At 63.0% G+C, this 13,801-nt stretch overlaps 1 protein-coding gene across 2 annotated transcripts in view; it reads left to right on the forward strand.

Annotated features, from left to right (window-relative positions):
* The first annotated feature begins 260 nt into the window (after positions 1-260).
* wdr74 (WD repeat domain 74) overlaps positions 261-13,801 on the forward strand; it is an 80,663-nt gene continuing 67,122 nt past the window's right edge. For both annotated transcript variants that reach the window (XM_063039231.1, XM_063039232.1), the window contains exon 1: positions 261-374. In XM_063039231.1, coding sequence (XP_062895301.1) covers positions 320-374 — 55 coding nt within the window. In that variant the 5' untranslated portion in view covers positions 261-319. The remainder of the gene's footprint in view (positions 375-13,801) is intronic.

Consider the following 13,801-nt stretch of genomic DNA (forward strand, 5'->3'; position numbering starts at 1 on the left):
GGAAGCTGATCGGACATGGCACCAACTCTTTTTTGTGTGGAGACAGGAATTCATTGAGAGAGAGCCGGCATTGATTCGATGCACTGAATGGCCGCCTTCTATCATAATGTCAGCTGCTTTTCCCCGAGAAAGTCGGTGCCTGGACCAAACGTCTGTTCCACCGCGCCCAGAGAGATCCCAGGCCAGGGTGTCTGACGCCGCCCGGGAGGGTTGAGCCGACACCTCTGGAGATGGAGGAACTCGCGGAGCCCGGAACCAAAGTGCCGCCCTCGGAGGTTGTCCGGCCGGACGGGTCGCACAGGTGCACACAGGGAGGAAGATGGCGGCGCGGTGCAGCCACGTTTGGATCGGAGAAGAAACGGGCATTCTCAAAGGTGAGAGTCGTGGGAGGGCAGGGGGAGAGAGAGAGGGCAGGGGGAGAGAGAGAGAGGGCAGGGGGAGAGAGAGAGGGCAGGGGGAGAGAGAGAGGGCAGGGGGAGAGAGAGAGGGCAGGGGGAGAGAGACAGAGGGCAGGGGGAGAGAGAGAGAGGGCAGAGGGAAGGAGAGAGAGGGCAGGGGGAGAGAGAGAGAGGGCAGAGGGAGAGAGCAGGGCAGAGGGAGAGAGCAGTGACAGAATGAGGGAGGGAGGGCAGGGGGAGAGAGCAGTGACGGAATGAGGGAGGGAGGGCAGGGGGAGAGAGCAGTGACGGAATGAGGGAGAGAGGGCAGGGAGAGAGAGCAGTGACAGAATGAGGGAGGGAGGGCAGGGGGAGAGAGAGAGAGGGCAGAGGGAGGGAGGGCAGAGGGAGAGAGCAGTGACAGAATGAGGGAGGGAGGGAGGGCAGGGGGAGAGAGAGAGAGGGCAGAGGGAGGGAGGGCAGGGGGAGAGAGCAGTGACAGAATGAGGGAGGGAGGGAGGGCAGGGGGAGAGAGCAGTGACAGAATGAGGGAGGGAGGGCAGGGGGAGAGAGCAGTGACAGAATGAGGGAGGGAGAGAGGGCAGGGCAGGGAGAGAGCAGTGACAGAATGAGGGAGGGAGGGAGGGCAGGGGGAGAGAGCAGTGACAGAATGAGGGAGGGAGGGCAGGGGGAGAGAGCAGTGACAGAATGAGGGAGAGAGGGCAGGGGGAGAGAGCAGTGACAGAATGAGGGAGAGAGGGCAGGGGGAGAGAGCAGTGACAGAATGAGGGAGGGAGGGCAGGGAGAGAGAGCAGTGACAGAATGAGGGAGGGAGGGCAGGGGGAGAGAGCAGTGACAGAATGAGGGAGGGAGGGCAGGGGGAGAGAGCAGTGACAGAATGAGGGAGGGAGGGCAGGGGGAGAGAGCAGTGACAGAATGAGGGAGGGAGGGCAGGGGGAGAGAGCAGTGACAGAATGAGGGAGGGAGGGCAGGGGGAGAGAGCAGTGACAGAATGAGGGAGGGAGGGCAGAGGGAGAGAGCAGTGACAGAATGAGGGAGGGAGGGCAGGGGGAGAGAGCAGTGACAGAATGAGGGAGGGAGGGCAGGGGGAGAGAGCAGTGACAGAATGAGGGAGGGAGGGCAGGGGGAGAGAGCAGTGACAGAATGAGGGAGGGAGGGCAGGGGGAGAGAGCAGTGACAGAATGAGGGAGGGAGGGCAGGGGGAGAGAGCAGTGACAGAATGAGGGAGAGAGGGCAGGGAGAGAAAGCAGTGACAGAATGAGGGAGGGAGGGCAGGGGGAGAGAGAGAGGGCAGAGGGAGGGAGGGCAGGGGGAGAGAGAGCAGTGACAGAATGAGGGAGGGAGGGCAGGGGGAGAGAGCAGTGACAGAATGAGGGAGAGAGGGCAGGGGGAGAGAGCAGTGACAGAATGAGGGAGGGAGGGAGGGCAGGGGGAGAGAGCAGTGACAGAATGAGGGAGGGAGGGCAGGGGGAGAGAGCAGTGACAGAATGAGGGAGGGAGAGAGGGCAGGGGGAGAGAGCAGTGACAGAATGAGGGAGGGAGGGCAGGGGGAGAGAGCAGTGACAGAATGAGGGAGGGAGGGCAGGGGGAGAGAGCAGTGACAGAATGAGGGAGGGAGGGCAGGGAGAGAGAGCAGTGACAGAATGAGGGAGGGAGGGCAGGGGGAGAGAGCAGTGACAGAATGAGGGAGGGAGGGCAGGGGGAGAGAGCAGTGACAGAATGAGGGAGGGAGGGCAGGGGGAGAGAGCAGTGACAGAATGAGGGAGGGAGGGCAGGGGGAGAGAGCAGTGACAGAATGAGGGAGGGAGGGCAGGGGGAGAGAGCAGTGACAGAATGAGGGAGGGAGGGCAGAGGGAGAGAGCAGTGACAGAATGAGGGAGGGAGGGCAGGGGGAGAGAGCAGTGACAGAATGAGGGAGGGAGGGCAGGGGGAGAGAGCAGTGACAGAATGAGGGAGGGAGGGCAGGGGGAGAGAGCAGTGACAGAATGAGGGAGGGAGGGCAGGGGGAGAGAGAGAGAGGGCAGAGGGAGGGAGGGCAGAGGGAGAGAGCAGTGACAGAATGAGGGAGGGAGGGCAGGGGGAGAGAGAGAGGGCAGGAGAGGGAGGGAGGGCAGAGGGAGAGAGCAGTGACAGAATGAGGGAGGGAGGGCAGGGGGAGAGAGAGAGGGCAGAGGGAGGGAGGGCAGAGGGAGAGAGCAGTGACAGAATGAGGGAGGGAGGGCAGGGGGAGAGAGCAGTGACAGAATGAGGGAGGGAGGGCAGGGGGAGAGGGCAGTGACAGAATGAGGGAGAGAGGGCAGGGGGAGAGAGAGCAGTGACAGAATGAGGGAGGGAGGGCAGGGGGAGAGAGCAGTGACAGAATGAGGGAGGGAGGGCAGGGGGAGAGGGCAGTGACAGAATGAGGGAGAGAGGGCAGGGGGAGAGAGAAGTGACAGAATGAGGGAGGGAGGGCAGGGGGAGAGAGAGAGAGGGCAGAGGGAGGGAGGGCAGGGGGAGAGAGAGAGAGGGCAGAGGGAGGGAGGGCAGGGGGAGAGAGCAGTGACAGAATGAGGGAGGGAGGGCAGGGGGAGAGGGCAGTGACAGAATGAGGGAGGGAGGGCAGGGGGAGAGGGCAGTGACAGAATGAGGGAGGGAGGGCAGAGGGAGAGGGCAGTGACAGATTGAGGGAGGGAGGGCAGGGGGAGAGAGAAGTGACAGAATGAGGGAGGGAGGGCAGGGGGGAGAGAGAGAGGGCGAGAGAGAGGGAGAGGGAGGGAGGGCAGGGGGAGAGAGCAGTGACAGAATGAGGGAGAGAGGGCAGGGGGAGAGAGCAGTGACAGAATGAGGGAGGGAGGGCAGGGGGAGAGGGCAGTGACAGAATGAGGGAGGGAGGGCAGAGGGAGAGGGCAGTGACAGAATGAGGGAGAGAGGGCAGGGGGAGAGAGAGAGAGGGCAGAGGGAGGGAGGGCAGGGGGAGAGAGCAGTGACAGAATGAGGGAGGGAGGGCAGGGGGAGAGAGCAGTGACAGAATGAGGGAGGGAGGGCAGGGAGAGAGAGCAGTGACAGAATGAGGGAGGGAGGGCAGAGGGAGAGAGCAGTGACAGAATGAGGGAGGGAGGGCAGGGGGAGAGAGCAGTGACAGAATGAGGGAGGGAGGGAGGGCAGGGGGAGAGAGCAGTGACAGAATGAGGGAGGGAGGGCAGGGGGAGAGAGCAGTGACAGAATGAGGGAGGGAGGGCAGAGGGAGAGGGCAGTGACAGAATGAGGGAGAGAGGGCAGGGGGAGAGAGAGAGAGGGCAGAGGGAGGGAGGGCAGGGGGAGAGAGCAGTGACAGAATGAGGGAGGGAGGGCAGAGGGAGAGAGCAGTGACAGAATGAGGGAGGGAGGGCAGGGGGAGAGAGCAGTGACAGAATGAGGGAGGGAGGGAGGGCAGGGGGAGAGAGCAGTGACAGAATGAGGGAGGGAGGGAGGGCAGGGGGAGAGAGCAGTGACAGAATGAGGGAGGGAGGGCAGGGGGAGAGAGCAGTGACAGAATGAGGGAGGGAGGGCAGGGGAGAGAGCAGTGACAGAATGAGGGAGGGAGGGTAGGGGGAGAGAGCAGTGACAGAATGAGGGAGGGAGGGCAGGGGGAGAGAGCAGTGACAGAATGAGGGAGGGAGGGCAGGGGGAGAGAGCAGTGACAGAATGAGGGAGGGAGGGCAGAGGGAGAGAGCAGTTACAGAATGAGGGAGGGAGGGCAGGGGGAGAGAGCAGTGACAGAATGAGGGAGGGAGGGAGGGCAGGGGGAGAGAGCAGTGACAGAATGAGGGAGGGAGGGCAGGGGGAGAGAGCAGTGACAGAATGAGGGAGGGAGGGCAGGGGGAGAGAGCAGTTACAGAATGAGGGAGGGAGGGCAGGGGGAGAGAGCAGTGACAGAATGAGGGAGGGAGGGAGGGCAGGGGGAGAGAGCAGTGACAGAATGAGGGAGTGAGGGCAGGGGGAGAGAGCAGTGACAGAATGAGGGAGGGAGGGCAGGGGGAGAGAGCAGTGACAGAATGAGGGAGGGAGGGCGGGGGAGAGGGCAGTGACAGAATGAGGGAGGGAGGGCAGAGGGAGAGGGCAGTGACAGAATGAGGGAGAGAGGGCAGGGGGAGAGAGAGAGAGGGCAGAGGGAGGGAGGGCAGGGGGAGAGAGCAGTGACAGAATGAGGGAGGGAGGGCAGAGGGAGAGAGCAGTGACAGAATGAGGGAGGGAGGGCAGGGGGGAGAGAGCAGTGACAGAATGAGGGAGGGAGGGCAGGGGAGAGAGCAGTGACAGAATGAGGGAGGGAGGGCAGGGGGAGAGAGCAGTGACAGAATGAGGGAGGGAGGGCAGGGGGAGAGGGCAGTGACAGAATGAGGGAGGGAGGGCAGAGGGAGAGGGCAGTGACAGAATGAGGGAGAGAGGGCAGGGGGAGAGAGCAGTGACAGAATGAGGGAGGGAGGGCAGGGGGAGAGAGCAGTGACAGAATGAGGGAGGGAGGGCAGGGGGGGAGAGCAGTGACAGAATGAGGGAGGGAGGGCAGGGGAGAGAGCAGTGACAGAATGAGGGAGGGAGGGCAGGGGGAGAGAGCAGTGACAGAATGAGGGAGGGAGGGAGGGCAGAGGGAGAGAGCAGTGACAGAATGAGGGAGGGAGGGCAGGGGGAGAGAGCAGTGACAGAATGAGGGAGGGAGGGCAGGGGGAGAGAGCAGTGACAGAATGAGGGAGGGAGGGCAGGGGGAGAGAGCAGTGACAGAATGAGGGAGGGAGGGCAGGGGGAGAGAGCAGTGACAGAATGAGGGAGAGGGCAGTGACGAGGGAGGGAGGGCAGGGGGAGAGAGCAGTGACAGAATGAGGGAGGGAGGGCAGGGGGAGAGAGCAGTGACAGAATGAGGGAGGGAGGGCAGAGGGAGAGGGCAGTGACAGAATGAGGGAGGGAGGGCAGGGGGAGAGAGAGAGAGGGCAGAGGGAGGGAGGGCAGGGGGAGAGAGCAGTGACAGAATGAGGGAGGGAGGGCAGGGGGAGAGAGCAGTGACAGAATGAGGGAGGGAGGGCAGGGGGAGAGAGAGAGAGGGCAGAGGGAGGGAGGACAGGGGGAGAGAGCAGTGACAGAATGAGGGAGGGAGGGCAGGGGGAGAGAGCAGTGACAGAATGAGGGAGGGAGGGCAGGGAGAGAGAGCAGTGACAGAATGAGGGAGGGAGGGAGGGCAGGGGGAGAGAGCAGTGACAGAATGAGGGAGGGAGGGCAGGGGGAGAGAGCAGTGACAGAATGAGGGAGGGAGGGCAGGGGGAGAGAGCAGTGACAGACTGAGGGAGGGAGGGCAGGGGGAGAGAGCAGTGACAGAATGAGGGAGGGAGGGCAGGGGGAGAGAGCAGTGACAGAATGAGGGAGGGAGGGCAGAGGGAGAGGGCAGTGACAGAATGAGGGAGGGAGGGCAGGGGGAGAGAGAGAGAGGGCAGAGGGAGGGAGGGCAGGGGGAGAGAGCAGTGACAGAATGAGGGAGGGAGGGCAGGGGGAGAGAGCAGTGACAGAATGAGGGAGGGAGGGAGGGCAGGGGGAGACAGCAGTGACAGAATGAGGGAGGGAGGGCAGGGGGAGAGAGCAGTGACAGAATGAGGGAGGGAGGGCAGGGGGAGAGAGCAGTGACAGAATGAGGGAGGGAGGGCAGGGAGAGAGCAGTGACAGAATGAGGGAGGGAGGGCAGGGAGAGAGAGCAGTGACAGAATGAGGGAGGGAGGGCAGGGGGAGAGAGCAGTGACAGAATGAGGGAGGGAGGGCAGGGGGAGAGAGCAGTGACAGAATGAGGGAGGGAGGGCAGGGGGAGAGAGCAGTGACAGAATGAGGGAGGGAGGGCAGGGGGAGAGAGCAGTGACAGAATGAGGGAGGGAGGGCAGGGAGAGAGAGCAGTGACAGAATGAGGGAGAGAGGGCAGGGGGAGAGAGCAGTGACAGAATGAGGGAGGGAGGGAGGGCAGGGGGAGAGAGCAGTGACAGAATGAGGGAGAGAGGGCAGGGGGAGAGAGCAGTGACAGAATGAGGGAGGGAGGGCAGGGGGAGAGAGCAGTGACAGAATGAGGGAGGGAGGGAGGGCAGGGGGAGAGAGCAGTGACAGAATGAGGGAGGGAGGGCAGGGGGAGAGGGCAGTGACAGAATGAGGGAGGGAGGGAGGGCAGGGGAGAGAGCAGTGACAGAATGAGGGAGGGAGGGAGGGCAGGGGGAGAGAGCAGTGACAGAATGAGGGAGGGAGGGCAGGGAGGGCAGTGACAGGAGGGAGAGCAGTGACAGAATGAGGGAGGGAGGGCAGGGGGAGAGAGCAGTGACAGAATGAGGGAGGGAGAAGAGCAGTGACAGAATGAGGGAGGGAGGGCAGGGGGAGAGAGCAGTGACAGAATGAGGGAGGGAGGGCAGAGGGAGAGAGCAGTGACAGAATGAGGGAGGGAGGGCAGGGGGAGAGAGCAGTGACAGAATGAGGGAGGGAGGGCAGGGGGAGAGAGCAGTGACAGAATGAGGGAGGGAGGGCAGGGGGAGAGAGCAGTGACAGAATGAGGGAGGGAGGGCAGGGGGAGAGAGCAGTGAGAATGAGGGAGGGAGGGCAGGGGGAGAGAGCAGTGACAGAATGAGGGAGGGAGGGCAGGGAGAGAGAGCAGTGACAGAATGAGGGAGGGAGGGCAGGGGGAGAGAGCCGTGACAGAATGAGGGAGGGAGGGCAGGGAGAGAGAGCAGTGACAGAATGAGGGAGAGAGGGCAGGGGGAGAGAGCAGTGACAGAATGAGGGAGGGAGGGAGGGCAGGGGGAGAGAGCAGTGACAGAATGAGGGAGAGAGGGCAGGGGGAGAGAGCAGTGACAGAATGAGGGAGGGAGGGCAGGGGGAGAGAGCAGTGACAGAATGAGGGAGGGAGGGAGGGCAGGGGGAGAGAGCAGTGACAGAATGAGGGAGGGAGGGCAGGGGGAGAGAGCAGTGACAGAATGAGGGAGGGAGGGAGGGCAGGGGGAGAGAGCAGTGACAGAATGAGGGAGGGCAGGGGGAGAGAGCAGTGACAGAATGAGGGAGGGAGGGCAGGGAGAGAGCAGTGACAGAATGAGGGAGGGAGGGAGGGCAGGGGGAGAGAGCAGTGACAGAATGAGGGAGGGAGGGCAGGGGGAGAGAGCAGTGACAGAATGAGGGAGGGAGGGAGGGCAGGGGGAGAGAGCAGTGACAGAATGAGGGAGGGAGGGAGGGCAGGGGGAGAGAGCAGTGACAGAATGAGGGAGGGAGGGCAGGGGGAGAGAGCAGTGACAGAATGAGGGAGGGAGGGCAGGGGGAGAGAGCAGTGACAGACATGAGGGAGAGAGGGCAGGGGGAGAGAGCAGTGACAGAATGAGGGAGGGAGGGCAGGGGGAGAGAGCAGTGACAGAATGAGGGAGGGAGGGAGGGCAGGGGGAGAGAGCAGTGACAGAATGAGGGAGGGAGGGCAGGGAGAGAGAGCAGTGACAGAATGAGGGAGGGAGGGCAGGGGGAGAGAGCAGTGACAGAATGAGGGAGGGAGGGCAGGGGGAGAGAGCAGTGACAGAATGAGGGAGGGAGGGCAGGGGGGGAGAGCAGTGACAGAATGAGGGAGGGAGGGCAGGGGGAGAGAGCAGTGACAGAATGAGGGAGGGAGGGCAGGGGGGGAGAGCAGTGACAGAATGAGGGAGGGAGGGAGGGCAGGGGAGAGAGCAGTGACAGAATGAGGGAGGGAGGGCTGGGGGAGAGAGCAGTGACAGAATGAGGGAGGGAGGGCAGGGGGAGAGAGCAGTGACAGAATGAGGTAGGGAGGGCAGGGGGGGAGAGCAGTGACGGAATGAGGGAGGGAGGGCAGGGGGAGAGAGCAGTGACAGAATGAGGGAGAGAGGGAGGGCAGGGGGAGAGAGCAGTGACAGAATGAGGGAGGGAGGGCAGGGGGAGAGAGCAGTGACAGAATGAGGGAGGGAGGGAGGGCAGGGGGAGAGAGCAGTGACAGAATGAGGGAGGGAGGGAGGGCAGGGGGAGAGAGCAGTGACAGAATGAGGGAGGGAGGGCAGGGGGAGAGCAGTGACAGAATGAGGGAGGGAGGGCAGGGGGAGAGAGCAGTGACAGAATGAGGGAGGGAGGGCAGGGGGAGAGAGCAGTGACAGAATGAGGGCAGAGGGAGAGAGCAGTGACAGAATGAGGGAGGGAGGGCAGGGGGAGAGAGCAGTGACAGAATGAGGGAGGGAGAGCAGTGACAGAATGAGGGAGGGAGGGCAGGGAGAGAGAGCAGTGACAGAATGAGGGAGGGAGGGCAGGGGGAGAGAGCAGTGAGAATGAGGGAGGGAGGGCAGGGGGAGAGAGCAGTGACAGAATGAGGGAGGGAGGGCAGAGGGAGAGAGAGCAGTGACAGAATGAGGGAGGGAGGGAGGGCAGGGGGAGAGAGCAGTGACAGAATGAGGGAGGGAGGGCAGGGGGAGAGAGCAGTGACAGAATGAGGGAGGGAGGGCAGGGGGAGAGAGCAGTGACAGAATGAGGGAGGGAGGGCAGGGGGAGAGAGCAGTGACAGAATGAGGGAGGGAGGGCAGGGGGAGAGAGCAGTGACAGAATGAGGGAGGGAGGGCAGGGGGAGAGAGCAGTGACAGAATGAGGGAGGGAGGGAGGGCAGGGGGAGAGAGCAGTGACAGAATGAGGGAGGGAGGGCAGGGGGGAGAGAGCAGTGACAGAATGAGGGAGGGAGGGCAGAGGGAGAGAGCAGTGACAGAATGAGGGAGGGAGGGCAGGGGGAGAGAGCAGTGACAGAATGAGGGAGGGAGGGAGGGCAGGGGGAGAGGGCAGTGACAGAATGAGGGAGGGAGGGCAGGGGGAGAGAGCAGTGACAGAATGAGGGAGGGAGGGCAGGGGGAGAGAGCAGTGACAGAATGAGGGAGGGAGGGCAGGGGGGAGAGAGCAGTGACAGAATGAGGGAGGGAGGGAGGGCAGGGGGAGAGGGCAGTGACAGAATGAGGGAGGGAGGGCAGGGGGAGAGAGCAGTGACAGAATGAGGGAGGGAGGGCAGGGGGAGAGAGCAGTGACAGAATGAGGGAGGGAGGGCAGGGGGAGAGAGCAGTGACAGAATGAGGGAGGGAGGGCAGGGGGAGAGAGCAGTGAGAGAATGAGGGAGGGAGGGCAGGGGGAGAGAGCAGTGACAGAATGAGGGAGGGAGGGCAGGGAGAGAGAGCAGTGACAGAATGAGGGAGGGAGGGCAGGGGGAGAGAGCAGTGACAGAATGAGGCAGGGGGAGAGATCAGTGACAGAATGAGGGAGGGAGGGAGGGCTGGGGAGAGAGAAGTGACAGAATCACGGAGGGAGGGCAGGGGGAGAGAGCAGTGACAGAATGAGGGAGGGAGGGCAGGGGGAGAGAGCAGTGACAGAATGAGGGAGGAAGGGAGGGCAGGGGGAGAGGGCAGTGACAGAATGAGGGAGGGAGGGCAGGGGGAGAGAGCAGTGACAGAATGAGGGAGGAAGGGAGGGCAGGGGGAGAGAGCAGTGACAGGGGAGAGAGCAGTGACAGAATGAGGGAGGAAGGGAGGGCAGGGGGAGAGAGCAGTGACAGAATGAGGGAGGAAGGGAGGGCAGGGGGAGAGAGCAGTGACAGAATGAGGGAGGGAGGGCAGGGGGAGAGAGCAGTGACAGAATGAGGGAGGGAGGGCAGGGGGAGAGAGCAGTGACAGAATGAGGGAGTGAGGGCAGGGGGAGAGAGCAGTCACAGAATGAGGGAGGGAGGGCAGGGGGAGAGAGCAGTGACAGAATGAGGGAGAGAGGGCAGGGAAGAGAGAGCAGTGACAGAATGAGGGAGGGAGGGCAGTGACAGAATGAGGGAGGGAGGGCAGGGGAGAGAGCAGTGACAGAATGAGGGAGGAGGGAGGGCAGGGGGAGAGAGCAGTGACAGAATGAGGGAGGGAGGGCAGGGGGAGAGAGCAGTGACAGAATGAGGGAGGGAGGGCAGGGGGAGAGAGCAGTGACAGAATGAGGGAGGGAGGGCAGGGGGAGAGAGCAGTGACAGAATGAGGGAGGGAGGGCAGGGGGAGAGAGCAGTGACAGAATGAGGGAGGGAGGGCAGGGGGAGAGAGCAGTGACAGAATGAGGGAGGGAGGGCAGGGGGAGAGAGCAGTGACAGAATGAGGGAGGGAGGGCAGGGGGAGAGAGCAGTGACAGAATGAGGGAGGAGGGAGGGCAGGGGGAGAGAGCAGTGACAGAATGAAGGGAGGGAGGGGGAGAGAGCAGTGACAGAATGAGGGAGGGAGGGCAGGGGGAGAGAGCAGTGACAAAATGAGGGAGGGAGGGCAGGGGGAGAGAGCAGTGACAGAATGAGTGAGGGAGGGCAGGGGGAGAGAGCAGTGACAGAATGAGGGAGGGAGGGCAGGGGGAGAGAGCAGTGACAGAATGAGGGAGAGAGGGAGGGCAGGGGGAGAGAGCAGTGACAGAATGAGGGAGGGAGGGCAGGGGGAGAGAGCAGTGACAGAATGAGGGAGGAGGGAGGGCAGGGGGAGAGAGCAGTGACAGAATGAGGGAGGGAGGGCAGGGGAGAGAGCAGTGACAGAATGAGGGAGGGAGGGAGGGGGGAGAGCAGTGACAGAATGAGGGAGGGAGGGCAGGGGGGGAGAGCAGTGACAGAATGAGGGAGGGAGGGCAGGGGGAGAGAGCAGTGACAGAATGAGGGAGGGAGGGCAGGGGGGGAGAGCAGTGACAGAATGAGGGAGGGAGGGAGGGCAGGGGGAGAGAGCAGTGACAGAATGAGAGCAGTGACAGAATGAGGGCAGGGGGAGAGAGCAGTGACAGAATGAGGGAGGGAGGGCAGGGGGAGAGAGCAGTGACAGAATGAGGGAGGGAGGGCAGGGGAGAGAGCAGTGACAGAATGAGGGAGGGAGGGCAGGGGGAGAGAGAGCAGTGACAGAATGAGGGAGGGAGGGCAGAGGGAGAGAGCAGTGACAGAATGAGGGAGGGAGGGCAGGGGGAGAGAGCAGTGACAGAATGAGGGAGGGAGGGAGGGCAGGGGGAGAGAGCAGTGACAGAATGAGGGAGGGAGGGCAGGGGGAGAGAGCAGTGACAGAATGAGGGAGGGAGGGCAGGGGGAGAGAGCAGTGACAGAATGAGGGAGGGAGGGCAGAAGGAGAGAGCAGTGACAGAATGAGGAGGGAGGGGAGAGAGCAGTGACAGAATGAGGGAGAGGGCAGGGGGAGAGAGCAGTGACAGAATGAGGGAGGGAGGGCAGGGGGAGAGAGCAGTGACAGAATGAGGGAGGGAGGGAGGGCAGGGGGAGAGAGCAGTGACAGAATGAGGGAGGGAGGGCAGGGGGAGAGAGCAGTGACAGAATGAGGGAGGGAGGGCAGGGAGGAGAGGGACAGAATGAGGGAGGGAGGGAGGGGGAGAGAGCAGTGACAGAATGAGGGAGGGAGGGCAGGGGGAGAGAGCAGTGACAGAATGAGGGAGGGAGGGCAGGGGGAGAGAGCAGTGACAGAATGAGGGAGGGAGGGCAGGGGGAGAGAGCAGTGACAGAATGAGGGAGGGAGGGCAGGGGGGGGGAGAGAGCAGTGACAGAATGAGGGAGGGAGGGCAGGGGGAGAGAGCAGTGACAGAATGAGGGAGGGAGGGCAGGGGGAGAGAGCAGTGACAGAATGAGGGAGGGAGGGCAGGGGGGAGAGAGCAGTGACAGAATGAGGGAGGGAGGGCAGGGGGAGAGAGCAGTGACAGAATGAGGGAGGGAGGGCAGGGGGAGAGAGCAGTGACAGAATGAGGGAGGAAGGGAGGGCAGGGGGAGAGAGCAGTGACAGAATGAGGGAGGAAGGGAGGGCAGGGGGAGAGAGCAGTGACAGAATGAGGGAGGAAGGGAGGGCAGGGGGAGAGAGCAGTGACAGAATGAGGGAGGAAGGGAGGGCAGGGGGAGAGGGCAGTGAGTGGAGGGAGGGAGGGGGAGAGAGCAGTGACAGAATGAGGGAGAGAGCAGGGGGAGAATGCAGTGACAGAATGAGGGAAGGGAGGGCAGGGGGAGAGAGCAGTGACAGAATGAGGGAGGGAGGGCAGGGGGAGAGAGCAGTGACAGAATGAGGGAGGGAGGGCAGGGGGAGAGAGCAGTGACGGAATGAGGGAGGGAGGGCAGGGGGAGAGAGCAGTGACAGAATGAGGGAGGGAGGGAGGGCAGAGGGAGAGAGCAGTGACAGAATGAGGGAGGGAGGGCAGGGGGAGAGAGCAGTGACAGAATGAGGGAGGGAGGGCAGGGGGAGAGAGCAGTGACAGAATGAGGGAGGGAGGGCAGGGGGAGAGAGCAGTGACAGAATGAGGGAGGGAGGGCAGGGGGAGAGAGCAGTGACAGAATGAGGGAGGGAGGGCAGGGGGAGAGAGCAGTGACAGAATGAGGGAGGGAGGGCAGGGGGAGAGAGCAGTGACAGAATGAGGGAGGGAGGGCAGGGGGAGAGAGCAGTGACAGAATGAGGGAGAGAGGGAGGGCAGGGGGAGAGAGCAGTGACAGAATGAGGGAGGGAGGGCAGGGGGAGAGAGCAGTGACAGAATGAGGGAGGAGGGAGGGCAGGGGGAGAGAGCAGTGACAGAATGAGGGAGGGAGGGCAGGGGGAGAGAGCAGTGACAGAATGAGGGAGGGAGGGCAGGGGGAGAGAGCAGTGACAGAATGAGGGAGGGAGGGCAGGGAGGAGGGACAGAATGAGGGAGGGGGCAGGGGGAGAGAGCAGTGACAGAATGAGGGAGAGAGGGCAGGGGGAGAGAGCAGTGACAGAATGAGGGAGGGCAGGGGGAGAGAGCAGTGACAGAATGAGGGAGGGAGGGCAGGGGAGAGAGCAGTGACAGAATGAGGGAGGGAGGGCAGAGGGAGAGAGCAGTGACAGAATGAGGGAGGGAGGGCAGGGGGAGAGAGCAGTGACAGAATGAGGGAGGGAGGGCAGGGGGAGAGAGCAGTGACAGAATGAGGGAGGGAGGGCAGGGGGAGAGAGCAGTGACAGAATGAGGGAGGGAGGGCAGGGGGAGAGAGCAGTGACAGAATGAGGGAGGGAGGGCAGGGGGAGAGAGCAGTGACAGAATGAGGAGGAGGGCTGGGGGAGAGCAGTGACAGAATGAGGTAGGGAGGGCAGGGGGGGAGAGCAGTGACAGAATGAGGGAGGGAGGGCAGGGGGAGAGAGCAGTGACAGAATGAGGGAGAGAGGGAGGGCAGGGGGAGAGAGCAGTGACAGAATGAGGGAGGGAGGGCAGGGGGAGAGAGCAGTGACAGAATGAGGGAGGGAGGGCATAGAATGAGGGAGGGAGGGAGGGCAGGGGGAGAGAGCAGTGACAGAATGAGGGAGGGAGGGCAGAGGGAGAGAGCACTGACGGAATGAGGGAGTGAGGGCAGGGGGAGAGAGCAGTGACAGAATGAGGGAGGGAGGGCAGGGGGAGAGAGCAGTGACAGAATGAGGGAGAGAGGGCAGGGGAGA

Source organism: Mobula hypostoma, assembly GCF_963921235.1.
Source record: "Mobula hypostoma chromosome 30 unlocalized genomic scaffold, sMobHyp1.1 SUPER_30_unloc_7, whole genome shotgun sequence".
In the NCBI taxonomy this organism is placed as follows: Eukaryota; Metazoa; Chordata; class Chondrichthyes; order Myliobatiformes; family Myliobatidae; genus Mobula; species Mobula hypostoma.